Below are 12,741 nucleotides of genomic sequence, written 5' to 3' on the forward strand. Positions count from 1 at the left end.
TGCATCTTATTGAAGAGGAAATAGCTCAATCTTCAGGGCAGGTCACGCCTTAAAACTCTCTCGATGAAACATTTAAATTCAAAATTCGTCCATAAATTAAATGGAGAACCAAACGCTATTGGACAACCCATAAACTTTGAAACGTTAACGTTCAAGTTCTATTTTTATCATCCATTCCCACCAAAACCATCTCACTTGTTGCACCTTGATTTCTTTTCCATAAACCTCACTGTTTACCCTTATCAGCACCACCATATCTTCGATTACGCCTTAGCATTAATCATGCTCTAATGCCCGGCCTTTACCAAATAAAAAGTCCACACACACCCGGAGTCTTACCAGCGCCACCGTCAAGTGTCCCAAACAATCTACACCAACTAATTACCAACCATCCGGTACCATATTGATGCGAACGTCACACGTGAAAGAAATCTACTAAATTTCAAACCACCACCGAATGCACATTTGACGAGCGCCAGAACCGGCACCTTATCAACCAGCCCAGTGGGTTATGTTGTGTTTTTGTGTGTGATTTTTTGCTGTTGTTGTTGCTGTTCACCCCACCCCAACGGCATGATAAGAAGGTTGAGCTGGCGCGAACGTCAAGACGGCAGGCAGCTCCCAAAGGCCCTGATCGACAGCTGGTTCGCCGGGTGTGGCGTTGTTGGTAGCAGTGTTCGACAACACGTTGATAAGGCGACAACAATTGACGAGCTACTCGGACGCCGGTAAGCGCTAACACCCGGACACCCGATGGGACAGGGATGACGTGTTGAGCGTGTCGTAAGATAAAATTAACCTTCAACAATCGTTGATCGCAGTCATAGAAAACGACCGAACGAAATTATTGGGCTGGAAAATCGATAAACACCAGCCTAAGTGAGATTTCACTGCCAAATGTCTTCGGTAATTGTCCCGAGGACCTTTTGATCGCTTCCATGTCCTACAAATGGCCGTTACATTGTTACGCGTCCGGCAAAGTGATTTATGTGGTCGGTGCTGGTTCTCCCAGCAAATCATATCCAACGCACCTTCTCGTCCGTACAAAAAAGGGCCTCTTATAAACGTAGCTCCTCGACTGATCGTTATCGGAAGCGAAACAAAGTAAAACAAAACAGTGCACAGTCGCCGTCGCTGTCCGGCTGTCGTAAAGTGGTCAGGCAATTATATTCCCATCACACGGGCATGACTTCCAGCCATGTCGTACAGCCAAGTACAGCTAGAACAGTCGCCTCGTGTGGGGGGCGGTTTTGCGCCGTACGCCGGAATGCAATATAAACCCAAACACCCGGTACCAAGACTTCGCAACTCGCAACACCAGGGCCAATTGGCCCGGGAGAGACAAAGCACATAACGCACCGACCGTAGAACATGGGTAACGATAAGTTTTAATTAAATCGAGACCGAGGGTACGACGACGTGCGTGTTGATAGTTCTGACTCCGCCGCAAGAAGACGCTCCCCGGGTGTTTGGGGAACGCTGGACACATACCCACACAGCGAGATGGATGCTTACACGAAGTATCGTTCGGTACAAATTATACAAAACGACCCGTTCGCCTTCGCCGGCAACGTTGGCCCGGGAGCTGGTATGGATCTCCAGCAACAGCTAGTTACGATGCCCTGTACCCTCCACAACTTAGCAGCGCCCCGCGAGGTATGCGAAGCCACTGCGACGCTACTCCTGCGGCGGCTGCATCCGAAAACAAGTAAATTAACTTTAATTACTATTTATTGCTCGGGCGAGTTTGTTTATCGGGACCGATAATTCTAGTCCCGGGCAGTAGGAGTGCGGTGCGAACAAGTTGTAGAAAAAGCGCATAATTCAAGTTCTCGTTTAGCAGGGAACTAGAAATATTGGAGCCGGAATAGCCAGCTGGTATGTGTCACACAAAGATCATCAGTCGGTCATCTCTTAAGACGCTGTCGTTTGTTCGGTGCAGTATGTCTCGCCGAGGCTATCGAGTTGGGGAGGCAGAGACATTCCGGCCGATCGATAAGCCGGTCAATTCCTGCTCCGGGCACGTACACCGGAATATGGAACACCGCGCTATCGAATCATTATCGCACACGGAACGCCAGCCAGCGGGCGCATTCAGCAGCAGCAACAACAACAAACGACAACATCAACAGTGGTGACTAGACCTTGTCGCTCCCGACTCCCCCGCCCCACCTCTTCTCCCTTCCCCTCCCCGCAGCTCGTTCCGTTTAATGTAAACAAACAGAAGCACTACAAACGCACGAGCCAAAAAAATACCTCGAAGCCGCGGTTTCGATTTCAACACCGTTCTCCGGGCACATTTACATTTGACTTTATGATTTTCCATCAATTTGTTAAATTGGACAAAGCTGGAGAACTTGCAGTTAGGAACTCGGCGAAAAGCAAAACAACAAACTTATTATGTATAATGAATGATAATCTTTGTAGCGACAAGTGTGTCCGTCCGATCCATGTATCCGAAAAAACAAACGAAATAATTTTATTCGATGTTTACCGTCAGAACCACAAGCGCTCTACTTATATCTCGCGCTCTCTCCCTCTCTCTCTCTCTTGCAAGATAGACGATACGATTACATATGCACGGTGTAACTGTTTCGACAACAACATCGAGGTCACAGCTAGACTGTTGCCGCTGTGCGTTCTTAACAAAGCACACGAAAACACTCGTTCTGCCAATGCCAAACACAAGATGCGCAATTTTGGAGTCACCTTCGGTGAACATCGAGCGGTATCTGTATCGCTTGAGGTATACGCGAAGCATAGAGATATCCAGTGATGTAAGAGTCAAGGTCCTCTAATCTCTCATTTACTTCTAAATTGCTTCCAGTCTTCCGAACGCTTCTTCAAGCAGCGATATCAAAACAAATAGCAATCGGTTAGCTAAATTACTGAGCTCCCTGCTACTAACCGTTCTTGGTGCTGAGAGTCGTAGACGTGCCTAGAATATTATCAACTCTGTTTTGGTTCTCCCCGTGTGTATGGCTGCAACCAAACTGCATCGACACGTGCTGATCGTCAATTCTTGTAATAATCGTAGTCCCCACACTGCTGGACGCTGGGCTGTGGACCACAGGCAATCGAACAAAAAAATGCTGCTCCGCCATATTGACCCTTTATCGATCGAAATTCGTTTAACCATTTGATTTAATTTGAGTTGGGTTGATCGATTCCAAGGTTCCAAGTATCAGCCATGAGAGTGTGTGCTTTGCTGATCACCCTGATCAGTCAGCCAAGTAGTGCCAAACTCACCAAGCCAGCAAGGTGTGAAAATGTCCCCCACACCCACACATCGATGTGCCGGATTGAGAATTGCTTTTCGCATGTTTTCCCACCCCAGCCTGCAATATCCCCAATCCGCCAAATCGATTGTTTCGAACGCTCATTTAAATGCTCGTCAATCGGATGAGTGAGCAGATGCGATCGTCGACTCCCCGTAGATGGGTGTGCGTGCAGGGGGATGGGTGCAGGCCGAAGCGAAGTGACAGAGATTTAAAAACAATCACAATTACCGTTGGGGTTTCAGCTCTACGCCCGGGGCAATCGGTATGGCCCTCGTCTAGACGCACGATGTGTGACAGTTTGGAGGCGATGCGTTTACAACTAGTGCATTGTTAAATTTAAACCCTTCAATATCACTCTTTGTTATCCGCTGAGTGCTTCTCCTCACCAACCATCCATCCGACCATCGACCGGTGCGGTGAATTATCCTGAGTATCCAAGGTGGTGGATCATAGGCGCAAAGGTGAAGTTCAAAGTCAGCCAGAAACCCCGATCGATCGGTGTGAGCCGATCGGTAATTTCGTTCGGCGAATCGAGGATCGACAATTTTATGCAACGAATTTTCACCCTTTGAACGGAAAACACTACTAGCAGGATATTAGTTTTGGAGTTGTTCATGGGATAAGTTTGTAGTAATTTGCTCGCAGTAATGTTTTCTCTCACAAAGAAAAATGCAGCACTTTCACAATAAATCATCCCTAAAAACTTAATCTAACACTGACACCTACAAAACCAAACACGCACGCACATATACACCGGTGTGCACCGGTTTTCCACAAGACTGCGAACTTTTTGTACCCTTTTTTCTCCCAGAACGAACGCTCCGGCGAATCCGAGAATCCGTCCGATCAGATTACACAAATCAAACTGACCGCCCTCGAATCGACGCAACGGCACAAAACACCCTAGCGCAGCAGCAGCAGGAGGTGTGTGTTGCACGTTTGTCCGCAGTGTGTCGCTGCTACGTTCGCACCCTCCTTTCCTGCTTCCTACCCATACCGCTCCCCCCCCCCCTCACTAACTCCCCTTGCACCTCTTGCATCCCAACCATCGGGTCGGTGGTTCGTGGTCTGGTGGCCCGATGGTGGGTTTGTTTTCCTTTTTCCACACCCCGGTACGTGTCACGAAACCGGCGATCTTGATTCGAGCGGCTTCTCAAACACTTATGCACACACACACACACGTACGTCGTGGTCGTGAGGAGACCAACTACCAACACCACTACTACCAACCACAAAACACGATCGTCTTCGATAGATCATCCTCGGTGGTGGGGATGAGGGAGGGGGTGGTGGAAGCAGGGTTGGTAAGGGAAAATAATTACCTTCTTACTTTATTTCCACACCCAGAAAACGTCACTTTACACCCGCTCGGACCGGGTTTCGGCGTCCCATGCCACCGCCAAGCGCGTCTGCAGTGTGTCGAGAATGAATTTGTGGTGTTTTTGGGTACGCCGATGTTTCTAAACCTAATTGCCCCTGGTATTAGTACATTCAAGGAGGAGGGGGGGGGGGAGGGTTTAATCGTATGGGTGTGTTCCCGAAGAAAAAAAGGAAAAGAGAAAAAAGCAGTTGAATTAACAGCTGTTTGGGTGTCTCTAGTTCTATCTTAGTTTTCAATACAATGTTCGAGTTCTATCTTGTTTAATAATTATTTTAAGTAGTTTTTAAAATAATTTAGTGATTTTTACATGAAGATTTGTTCTTATTTCATTAATTTTCCAATTAAAATTTCATATCCACAGAATCTTCTTCAGAATTTTTTTCGCATCACTGTAAATGCAGCAAAAATAATAAAAAACAGTTTAAAAGTCAACCCAACCCAACTGTGTCTTAAACCTTCCTCCCCCATAAAAGGGGACAGAATTCAACACGTGGAAAAGGGCTGTACTCGTAAACTTGCCTTCAAAACCTTGCATACGTCAAGTATAAATACTACAGACCGAGCCGGCCTATGCTACGGCTACCAGAGAGAGGGTTTAGCCATCCTCATTACAGGCTGCGTTGCGTGTCTTCGATACGCTTTGAATCTTACAAAACGCATAACGCAGATGCAGCTGAGAATTCAAAAACACCCCTTACACTGTTGCTCCACGGCACGGATTAAGATCGTGTGTGACATTTTTAGAATTGTGTTTGTATTTTTAACTGCTTCTCACTCGGAGAATATTGATGACAACTTCTGTTGATGTCGTCTTCGGAGGTTGAATTTTCTGTAACTTCTCTTTTAGACTCATGCTACTGCCTTCTTTATGGGAGTCGAATAATAGTCTTCCAAGGCATCAATCGCAACAAAGATGCGTCGATGCGTCCCCATGGGAAGTCGTACCGAAGATTCACAGGTTTCGAGAGACGTGTTGGGTTGTTTGTTTGCCGAATGGTTCTGGGACCTTCAACCACTCTAACCACGGGCGTAAGAGAGAGAGCGAGAGATATCAACCGAACAGCTTGTGCCCGGGAGCACCAAACAGACCATCTTCGAGTCCCGGGGAAATATGAAAATCTTCCCAAACGCCGGATCGAAATTCGTGTTTTGTTTGCGTGCGCCCGTCGGCCTACCCAGAGAAAAACACTTTGTCCGTGTGCGAGTGTGGTGTGGTTTTATTTTCGGGTCCGATCGATCGAACGCGGGAGAACCGGGCCTGGGCAGCAGGTGAGTGAGATGCATCTGGCACGATGCAGGCAAACAGTAGGCCAACATAAAAACAAGCTTCACAACCGCACGAGAGCCGACAGCTGAGACCGGAGACTTGCCCCGTAACGAAAAAAAAGAGAGGGAAGCCCCCCAATCATTACGGACCACCAGACACAGTAAAAGCCAGATAATTGGAAGAATTTATTTGGCAACCTACCAGCAACAGCAACAGGTTTGCAAGGATGGCAATCAGCAGGAAAATCTCTTCGCTGCGTCTTTATCCCTGGGTGTGAGTTTGTCTGTCGGGGAAAAGAAGGGTGATTATTAGGGGACACATTAGAGTACTTCTTCCAGGGAACTGAATTCTGGAGACTCGTTGGCTGTTCTTGACGATGGCGCTATTTATGTCCCTTTTTCTAATTTCCTTATGGCACAACTCCAATAACTTAATTATCTTAGGCAGCCAATTCGATACTTCTCAGTGCTATTTACTATTGTTAAACAGCTGTTAAACAGCTTCTAGGCGTATATTGCCTTTTTAAGCAGTAAGTACTATTTATTGGACTTTTAAATCCAGTTCTAAGCATCTTAGCTATTAGCACCTAGTGTAAAATGTCTAAAAAAAAGCCATAAATAACAACCCGGGATCTAGTTCTATGTATCGCACTCTATTAGGAAAGCTCATCATGCGTTAACATTTAACATCCCTTCGCTCGCTGCTTGACAACACTCCGGGCGATGGCGCAATGCTGTACACTACGCACGTGAACGTTTCGGCCGATGCTAATCAACCTGCGAGCAGCATCAAGGCCATCAACTATATCTATAAATGGTACCAATTATGGCACAGTTTAGCACTTCCAGTCAATTCGAAGGTTTGATACACCGCTGCTGCACCCCGCGAGCTTGCCGGGACGGATTAGGCCCATCTAACGCGTGAAGTGCGTCTTCTTCGCGTCTTTACATCGGTCGGGACCACGAAAAGACAAGCACCCGTCACGAGCTCTAATCAGCTGCGAAGTAGATCACTTGACTGTCGTCTCCGTTTTCTCGGTTGTAACCAGCTCGGACGCAGCTCGCCAACACATCACGAAACTAGCTTTCATTAGTAGGAAGTTGGTACCTTTCCTTTTTCCGTCCCATCTTCCAGCGCGGACATGGCGAATGTCTAATGGCCCGGCTTATTATCGTTCAATTTGCACCATTTAGTAGACGAGCTTGGTGTTTGGTGGCACACTGGTCAGAAATAATGGCCACTTGTAATGTGGAGCAGCTGCGTTTATCGCCGCCAAGCCACCACCACCGGTAAGTGCATTGTGGCCAATGCGCGGGGACAATTGTGAAAAATCACGACCCGCCGCTCATTTCTGGCAATTTCCATTACAACGAGATGTGATAAGTGTTACGTGTGGCACGTCAGCCCAGCATCGGAAGTACGCTTCCCATGTTAAGAGATTCGGCCACATATTCCCGCGGCTGCCGACATCTTGCCGCTCGTGCTACCTGTCGCGCACTCGTCGCGAGAATAGAAAATGGATTGTATAATTTATCATGTGCCTGCTGATTCAGATGCAGATGACATGATCGTCTCCAGTTGCGGTGTCTACGTGTTATTGCTCCAGGCATACGGTAAGTGCGTTGCGAAATCATATCGGTAATTGAATGCGCCATCACGATCGTACTTCTGCCGTTTTGCTGTTGTTGTTTTGGTTGTTGACTGGTTCCGGTGTAAACATCCACCGGTTCGGGGGTGTCAAACTCGTCCAAACAATTATGTTTTTGGCATCGCCTTCGCCCTCGGGTTATCGCATTGTACACTTCCATAATCACTCGCGTGCCGTTTGCTATTGATGACTGGCAATTCGCTAGGGCCAGTGTTGGTCAGTTTGATTACAGCATTCATTTGTGTACGATCGCTTCCAGTGTACAAAAATGAAGCGCATCTTCCAGTACCATCCACCGACAATTTGCTACGACAAACCAGCGGCCGCACTTGTATCCCAGGATGAGTACGACGATCGAAGACTACGAGCACTGGCCGGTACACAAGTGCTAGAACTCGTTGTGCCGAAAAAATCGGCCCGCACGTGGACAATGTTTGCCGGTGACTTATGCCGCGTCTCACTCCCGGAAGGATCACAGGTCGGTGATCTGAACTTGTGGAACCTGGAGAACCCACGGAAGGAACGATTCTACTCCGGTAAAACGAGACAGATTCATTCGACGCACCTTAAAACGTACGATCGTCTTTGGAGTTGCTTCCCGTACCTGCGGCCGATGGCTACGTTTGTGAAGGATTCGCTCGAAGATTATGGTATCGATCGGGATGGTGGATCGTTGCATGATGTAGTCGGGACGCGGTGTGACGATTACATTTACAAGCTCATTACCGGTGAGGATCGTTACGGGAGCTGCCACAGCTATCTGACGGCGGCGGTGCAAGAACATGGACTGACGGAGGAGGACGTGCATGATACTTGGAACATCTTTATGTGTACCGGATTTACGAGGGTAAGTTCTTGGATGGGGTTGCGCCTAGAGGTTTTTGATTATCATTCGCCTTTACTTTCCAGGACACACAGCAATACTTTTGCAAGCCAAGTCCCGCCCGCAAAGGAGATTACATTGAGTTTTTAGCTGAAATGAACCTGCTCGTTGCTCTCAGTGCATGCCCGCAGGGTGACGTTTCGATACAGGTGGGCCAGAAAGTGCCGGATGAGAAATGTTTCCCCATGAAGGTGGAGGTGTTCCGAGCAAAATGATGATACGAGCTGAAGTTTGAATTAGTAGTGTTTGTGATGCAATAAATATGTGTACTTTGGAAATTGATTATATTCAGCTTTGTATGCTCTCGTACTACTTGATTTTTTTTTCTTGGAAAACGGGAAAAATGTCCCCTTTACTCAACTGTACATTTGAATTTTAAAACACGAAACGTACGCAGCCATTTTCTCAATGCTGCCTGCAAGCGTTCAACTACATGTTCTAGATGCAACGGCTAGGAATACGTTGCACAGTGGTATAGCAGAGTAATAAAACAACAAGAATTTTCCCTAGTTTTCGTTGCACTAAATTATTTTCAGGGCATGATTGATTAAATAAGATTATTATTTTTATTTTGGAGCATTCATGAACTAATATATGCTTACTCGAAGTTTATTTATCAATATAAAACTTAAATTTATTCAAATTCTGTGTTCACAACTGTCATGTGTGTTGTCCTGCTGTCATCCCTGGGTGTTTCGGCCAGATTGAGCTGTTGTCATTTTAAAGATATTTTTCCGATCCTTTTTTTATTATTTCGGTGTCCAAAACGAAGTGAAAGTACGGTTCGTTTTTCCGTGCATTGCTGGCCATTCGATACGCGCTACAATACGTACCATTTGCAGGAACCGATCGCCGGTGGGACTGAGGAGATCAGGAGGTCGCTCCCGTATCGTATCGGAAGCTACGGTGACCCCGGAACCAAACCACCGAAAACACACACGCACCCGACATACCTGTGCAGCACCGGACCGCTCCTGAACAGTGCGAAAAATATCAACGATCGAAAAGGCATAACACCGACCGACTCCCGGCCCACCCCCTAAACACACGCACATACGATGGCTTCCCGCGGTGGACCGATGGTCTTGGGTACAGATGGAACCGATTTCGAGCACAGACAGCGCGTGGCCGCACACTACCAAATCAGGTGCTAATAATTATGCTTCCGCAAAGGATTACGGTGGGATACGGTGGTTTAAAACAATATCCATGCCCGCGGATGGATAGGTGCCGTGGAAACCAATCACATCTGTGAATTCGCTTGTTTTCCCTTTCAGTGTGTGTGGTCATTAAGAGTGCTCGAAGGCAAATTTCGAAAATATTTTTTCCCTTTTGGTAGTGTGATAGAATTTTGCTTCATTGTTAAAAATAGCCGTACAATCAGGAGCGCAAGCGGGTTTTGGTGAAGGGAAAGTACGGGTCGGCAGCTACTAGCACAACGACAGTTTGATGCGAGTTCAATTTTGCGTGCATGTGTGTCAATTCGGAACGGCGTGTTTGTGCATCCTTGCGTGAGTGAGCGGGCGTGATAATAGGATTTATAAGCCATGTGAAATGCTTTTCCTGCCAATCCCGCTCCAATAGAACTTCCCGCACAACCGCCGCAGAAACACACACGCTAGCGGTCCGAATATGGCCCACTTGGATTGGGTTTGCTATGTGCAACGTGTACGTGTGCGACAGAGATGGAGCACGTTTGTTTTGATGCGGCAAACGTCAGTTGGCGCGTGAACGAACCACCGGGGGTTGAATTTATTTTGACCCGGCCTCGAACATTCAAACATTTGAATGATTTTAAGGTCGTTTATTGCGGTTTCCCACCTAAAGACTAGTGTAATTTAAATCATATGTTATAATGACCCTTTTTAAAATAGTTCCCCACACATTATCATGAAACACGTTTCCCTTTTCTTTTTAGCGCCCTCAACAAATCACGGTTAAAGTACTGCATTTTCTTCCACTACCTCCTGTTCTTCGTGATGCTGATCAAACTGTCCGCCGACATCCTGGACCGGCTCGATATCTTCATACTGGAGATCGAGGAACTGCAGATACCGCCCCCACTGTGGTGGGAATACTTCTGGTGCCTGTCCGTCTTTCTGTCCTTCATCGGGTTGGGCGCGGCACGTGGCAATCGGGTGAACGATATGAAAAAGTATATGGTTGGTATAAGCACGATCGCGTTCGTGCCGCTGCTGTACTGTATCTTCTACTATTTGAACGATGTGCTCGAGTATCTGAACCTGGAGGAAGGTACCGATTTAGATGATACGGATATTTTCGTCTGGCAGGTAATTGTTAGTACCCCGATTGGCAACGTCATACATGCGGCTGTCGAACAGATATCTTAACTTCGTTTCCTTTCCTATTCTTTCTTTTTATGTTTTCTCTCCCACTTTATTTTTCATACTCATTTTTGTATCTTTGCTGTACAATGCTTTTTCTTTATACGTATGTCCCAACAATTCTGTTTGAATCCCCAACTGCACATTGTTTCCCTCTCGCTAACATGTATTTCTGGAACACGATTTTATGCTATGCTATGGCACACCATTCACTCACACATCACCACCGTTGACTATTTGTGTGTTTTTTTTCTCTCTCTCTCTGCTTTGAACACTTCAACGTGCGTAGGGCTATCCGTACGGATTGCTGTGGTACGGATTCGTGCTAATGGCGTTCCAGGTGCACTTTTTCTCGCTGTTCTTTGCCTGGAACCTGATCAAAGCCTGGAGAGCGCGCGGAGCACTCAAGAAGGGCCAGTAAAGGAAGCGTACCGACGATCCCATACAGCATCTTGCCCAAAAAACCGTCATCCTCCGCGTGGTGCGATCAAACTGATGAAGTTTAGTTCTTGCACACACCTTCTAACAGACGCACACACATAAAACATCCCTTATGCACCAACGCCACCACCGAATGCGATCTTCGATCTTCGAACCCCGAAACACGTGAAACACCAGGCGCCCGCTTTGCTCAATCGAATGCTACACTAGGCGGGAAAACGAAAAGCAGTCAAGGAACTCCGCTCGACAAAGACAATATACTTAGTGCGCGAACATGTATGTAGCACACCGCTAGTTCGCTCTTGCTGTAAATGGTAGAGTTTTTCGTTTTCTTTTCTTTTTTTATTGTTGTTTATCCCCATTGATTGAGCCTCGTTAGCAATTAACTGATGAGAGAGGCAATTTTCTTGTGCATGGCATGACACGATAGCGCTAACAGAAGTAATCCCAACGGAATGATTAAAACGATCTGGTTGGAAAAACCTGATTCCCACAACCATGGTCCTGCCCGAACGTTTTTTGTTTTGTCTTGTTCCTTATGTACCTAGTTGTCTAAGTAGGAGAAATGCAGGAATTAGATTTCAATGTAGCTTCCAAAACAGTAGTGGCTGTACGTTGTAAGGCATCTAACCACAAGATGGATGTCCGCCTTTTATACTCTGTTGTAGATAAATCTTCTGAATGTTTCTAGCGTTATCTTCACACCGTTAAACACCGTTGAGATTGAACGCAATTGTACTGTCATTTAAAATTGTCCAACAGTCATAAACAACAACCATACGACACGACACGATTTGTAATTGTATAATGTGTATTTAGTGGTAACAAAAGTAACAAAACCACCAATGTCACTCATAAATAAATACGGCGACTTTAATGTTTCTCTAAGCAAAGGAAAAGGCTGAATGGTGAATAGGAATGGGAAAAACAAGCGCAACGTCTGTCTGTGGACGATTACTGGGACGGCGGATTTGGGCCCCGAAAGGAAGCAATTCTCAGTTGTGTTTTTGAACATCATCGATTGCATTAGGTTTTGCCAACTGCCTCGTATCCTGACACGAATTTGACTGGATGGAACTAATGGATTGGGATGAGCGGCCACAGTTTTGTTTCGTTTATTTTGTTTCTTACTACACTGCATACAACAAAGGGAACGATTACGACTTCACAGCACGAGAGAACGAATTTTGTTTCTTTCAATACATTTTTTTATTGCATTGTTCGATGGTTTATGATATTAAAAGCGGACGGAATGGACGAAACAGGAAATCGATAAAGCAAAACCGAAATAGAGAAAAGAGAGAAATCACGAAGAAGGGGACTGTTAAGATGATTTTTTTTTTGTAGCAGAAAAACCCGTGTAAAACGTTATCGAAACATAAACTGTTCTTATGAAGTTTGTAGAGAAATTGAACTGTGCTTAAGAGTATATGGAATAAAGTGGTTTACTTAAAAAAAATTGTCTTATTTCGGAAGCGATAAATATCAATGCCTT

The 12,741-nt window shown here is 46.1% G+C and overlaps 3 protein-coding genes and 1 long non-coding RNA gene across 12 annotated transcripts in view; 3 read left to right on the forward strand and 1 right to left on the reverse strand.

Moving 5' to 3' along the window:
- LOC118506963 (uncharacterized protein ZK1073.1) overlaps positions 1–4,214 on the reverse strand; it is a 43,296-nt gene extending 39,082 nt beyond the window's left edge. Inside the window, exon 1 of one of the 6 annotated variants that reach the window (XM_036044793.1) lies at positions 4,078–4,214. The gene's annotated coding sequence lies outside the window, so the exon portion shown is untranslated. Of the gene's footprint in view, positions 1–3,509 lie in introns of all 6 variants that reach the window. The other 5 variants (XM_036044796.1, XM_036044799.1, XM_036044792.1 and 2 more) reach the window with 5 other exon arrangements.
- LOC118506966 lies at positions 1,301–2,433 on the forward strand. Its single transcript, XR_004905577.1, has 2 exons — positions 1,301–1,708; positions 1,841–2,433. It is a non-coding gene; the product is annotated as an uncharacterized LOC118506966 (long non-coding RNA).
- A 2,819-nt stretch (positions 4,215–7,033) lies between the features above and the next one.
- LOC118506967 (uncharacterized protein C11D3.03c) lies at positions 7,034–8,745 on the forward strand. Its single transcript, XM_036044802.1, has 3 exons — positions 7,034–7,542; positions 7,837–8,424; positions 8,487–8,745. Exons 2-3 carry the CDS (start codon positions 7,846–7,848, stop codon positions 8,673–8,675), a joined length of 768 nt encoding a protein of 255 aa, XP_035900695.1. The 5' UTR covers positions 7,034–7,542; positions 7,837–7,845; the 3' UTR covers positions 8,676–8,745.
- Positions 8,746–9,106: 361 nt separating this feature from the next.
- Positions 9,107–12,705, forward strand: LOC118506971 (protein jagunal). Of its 4 annotated transcripts, none has more exons than XM_036044815.1 (4): positions 9,107–9,237; positions 9,303–9,607; positions 10,379–10,757; positions 11,095–12,705. In XM_036044815.1, the coding sequence occupies exons 2-4, from the start codon at positions 9,519–9,521 to the stop codon at positions 11,224–11,226; spliced, it is 600 nt and encodes a 199-aa protein (XP_035900708.1). In that variant the 5' UTR covers positions 9,107–9,237; positions 9,303–9,518; the 3' UTR covers positions 11,227–12,705. The 4 variants fall into 4 exon arrangements, with proteins under 4 accessions (XP_035900708.1, XP_035900710.1, XP_035900707.1 ...); XM_036044817.1 differs by having other exon boundaries at positions 10,379–10,751; XM_036044814.1 differs by having other exon boundaries at positions 9,111–9,242.
- The last annotated feature ends 36 nt before the right edge of the window (positions 12,706–12,741 follow it).

This window comes from Anopheles stephensi, chromosome 2 (genome assembly GCF_013141755.1).
Source record: "Anopheles stephensi strain Indian chromosome 2, UCI_ANSTEP_V1.0, whole genome shotgun sequence".
In the NCBI taxonomy this organism is placed as follows: Eukaryota; Metazoa; Arthropoda; class Insecta; order Diptera; family Culicidae; genus Anopheles; species Anopheles stephensi.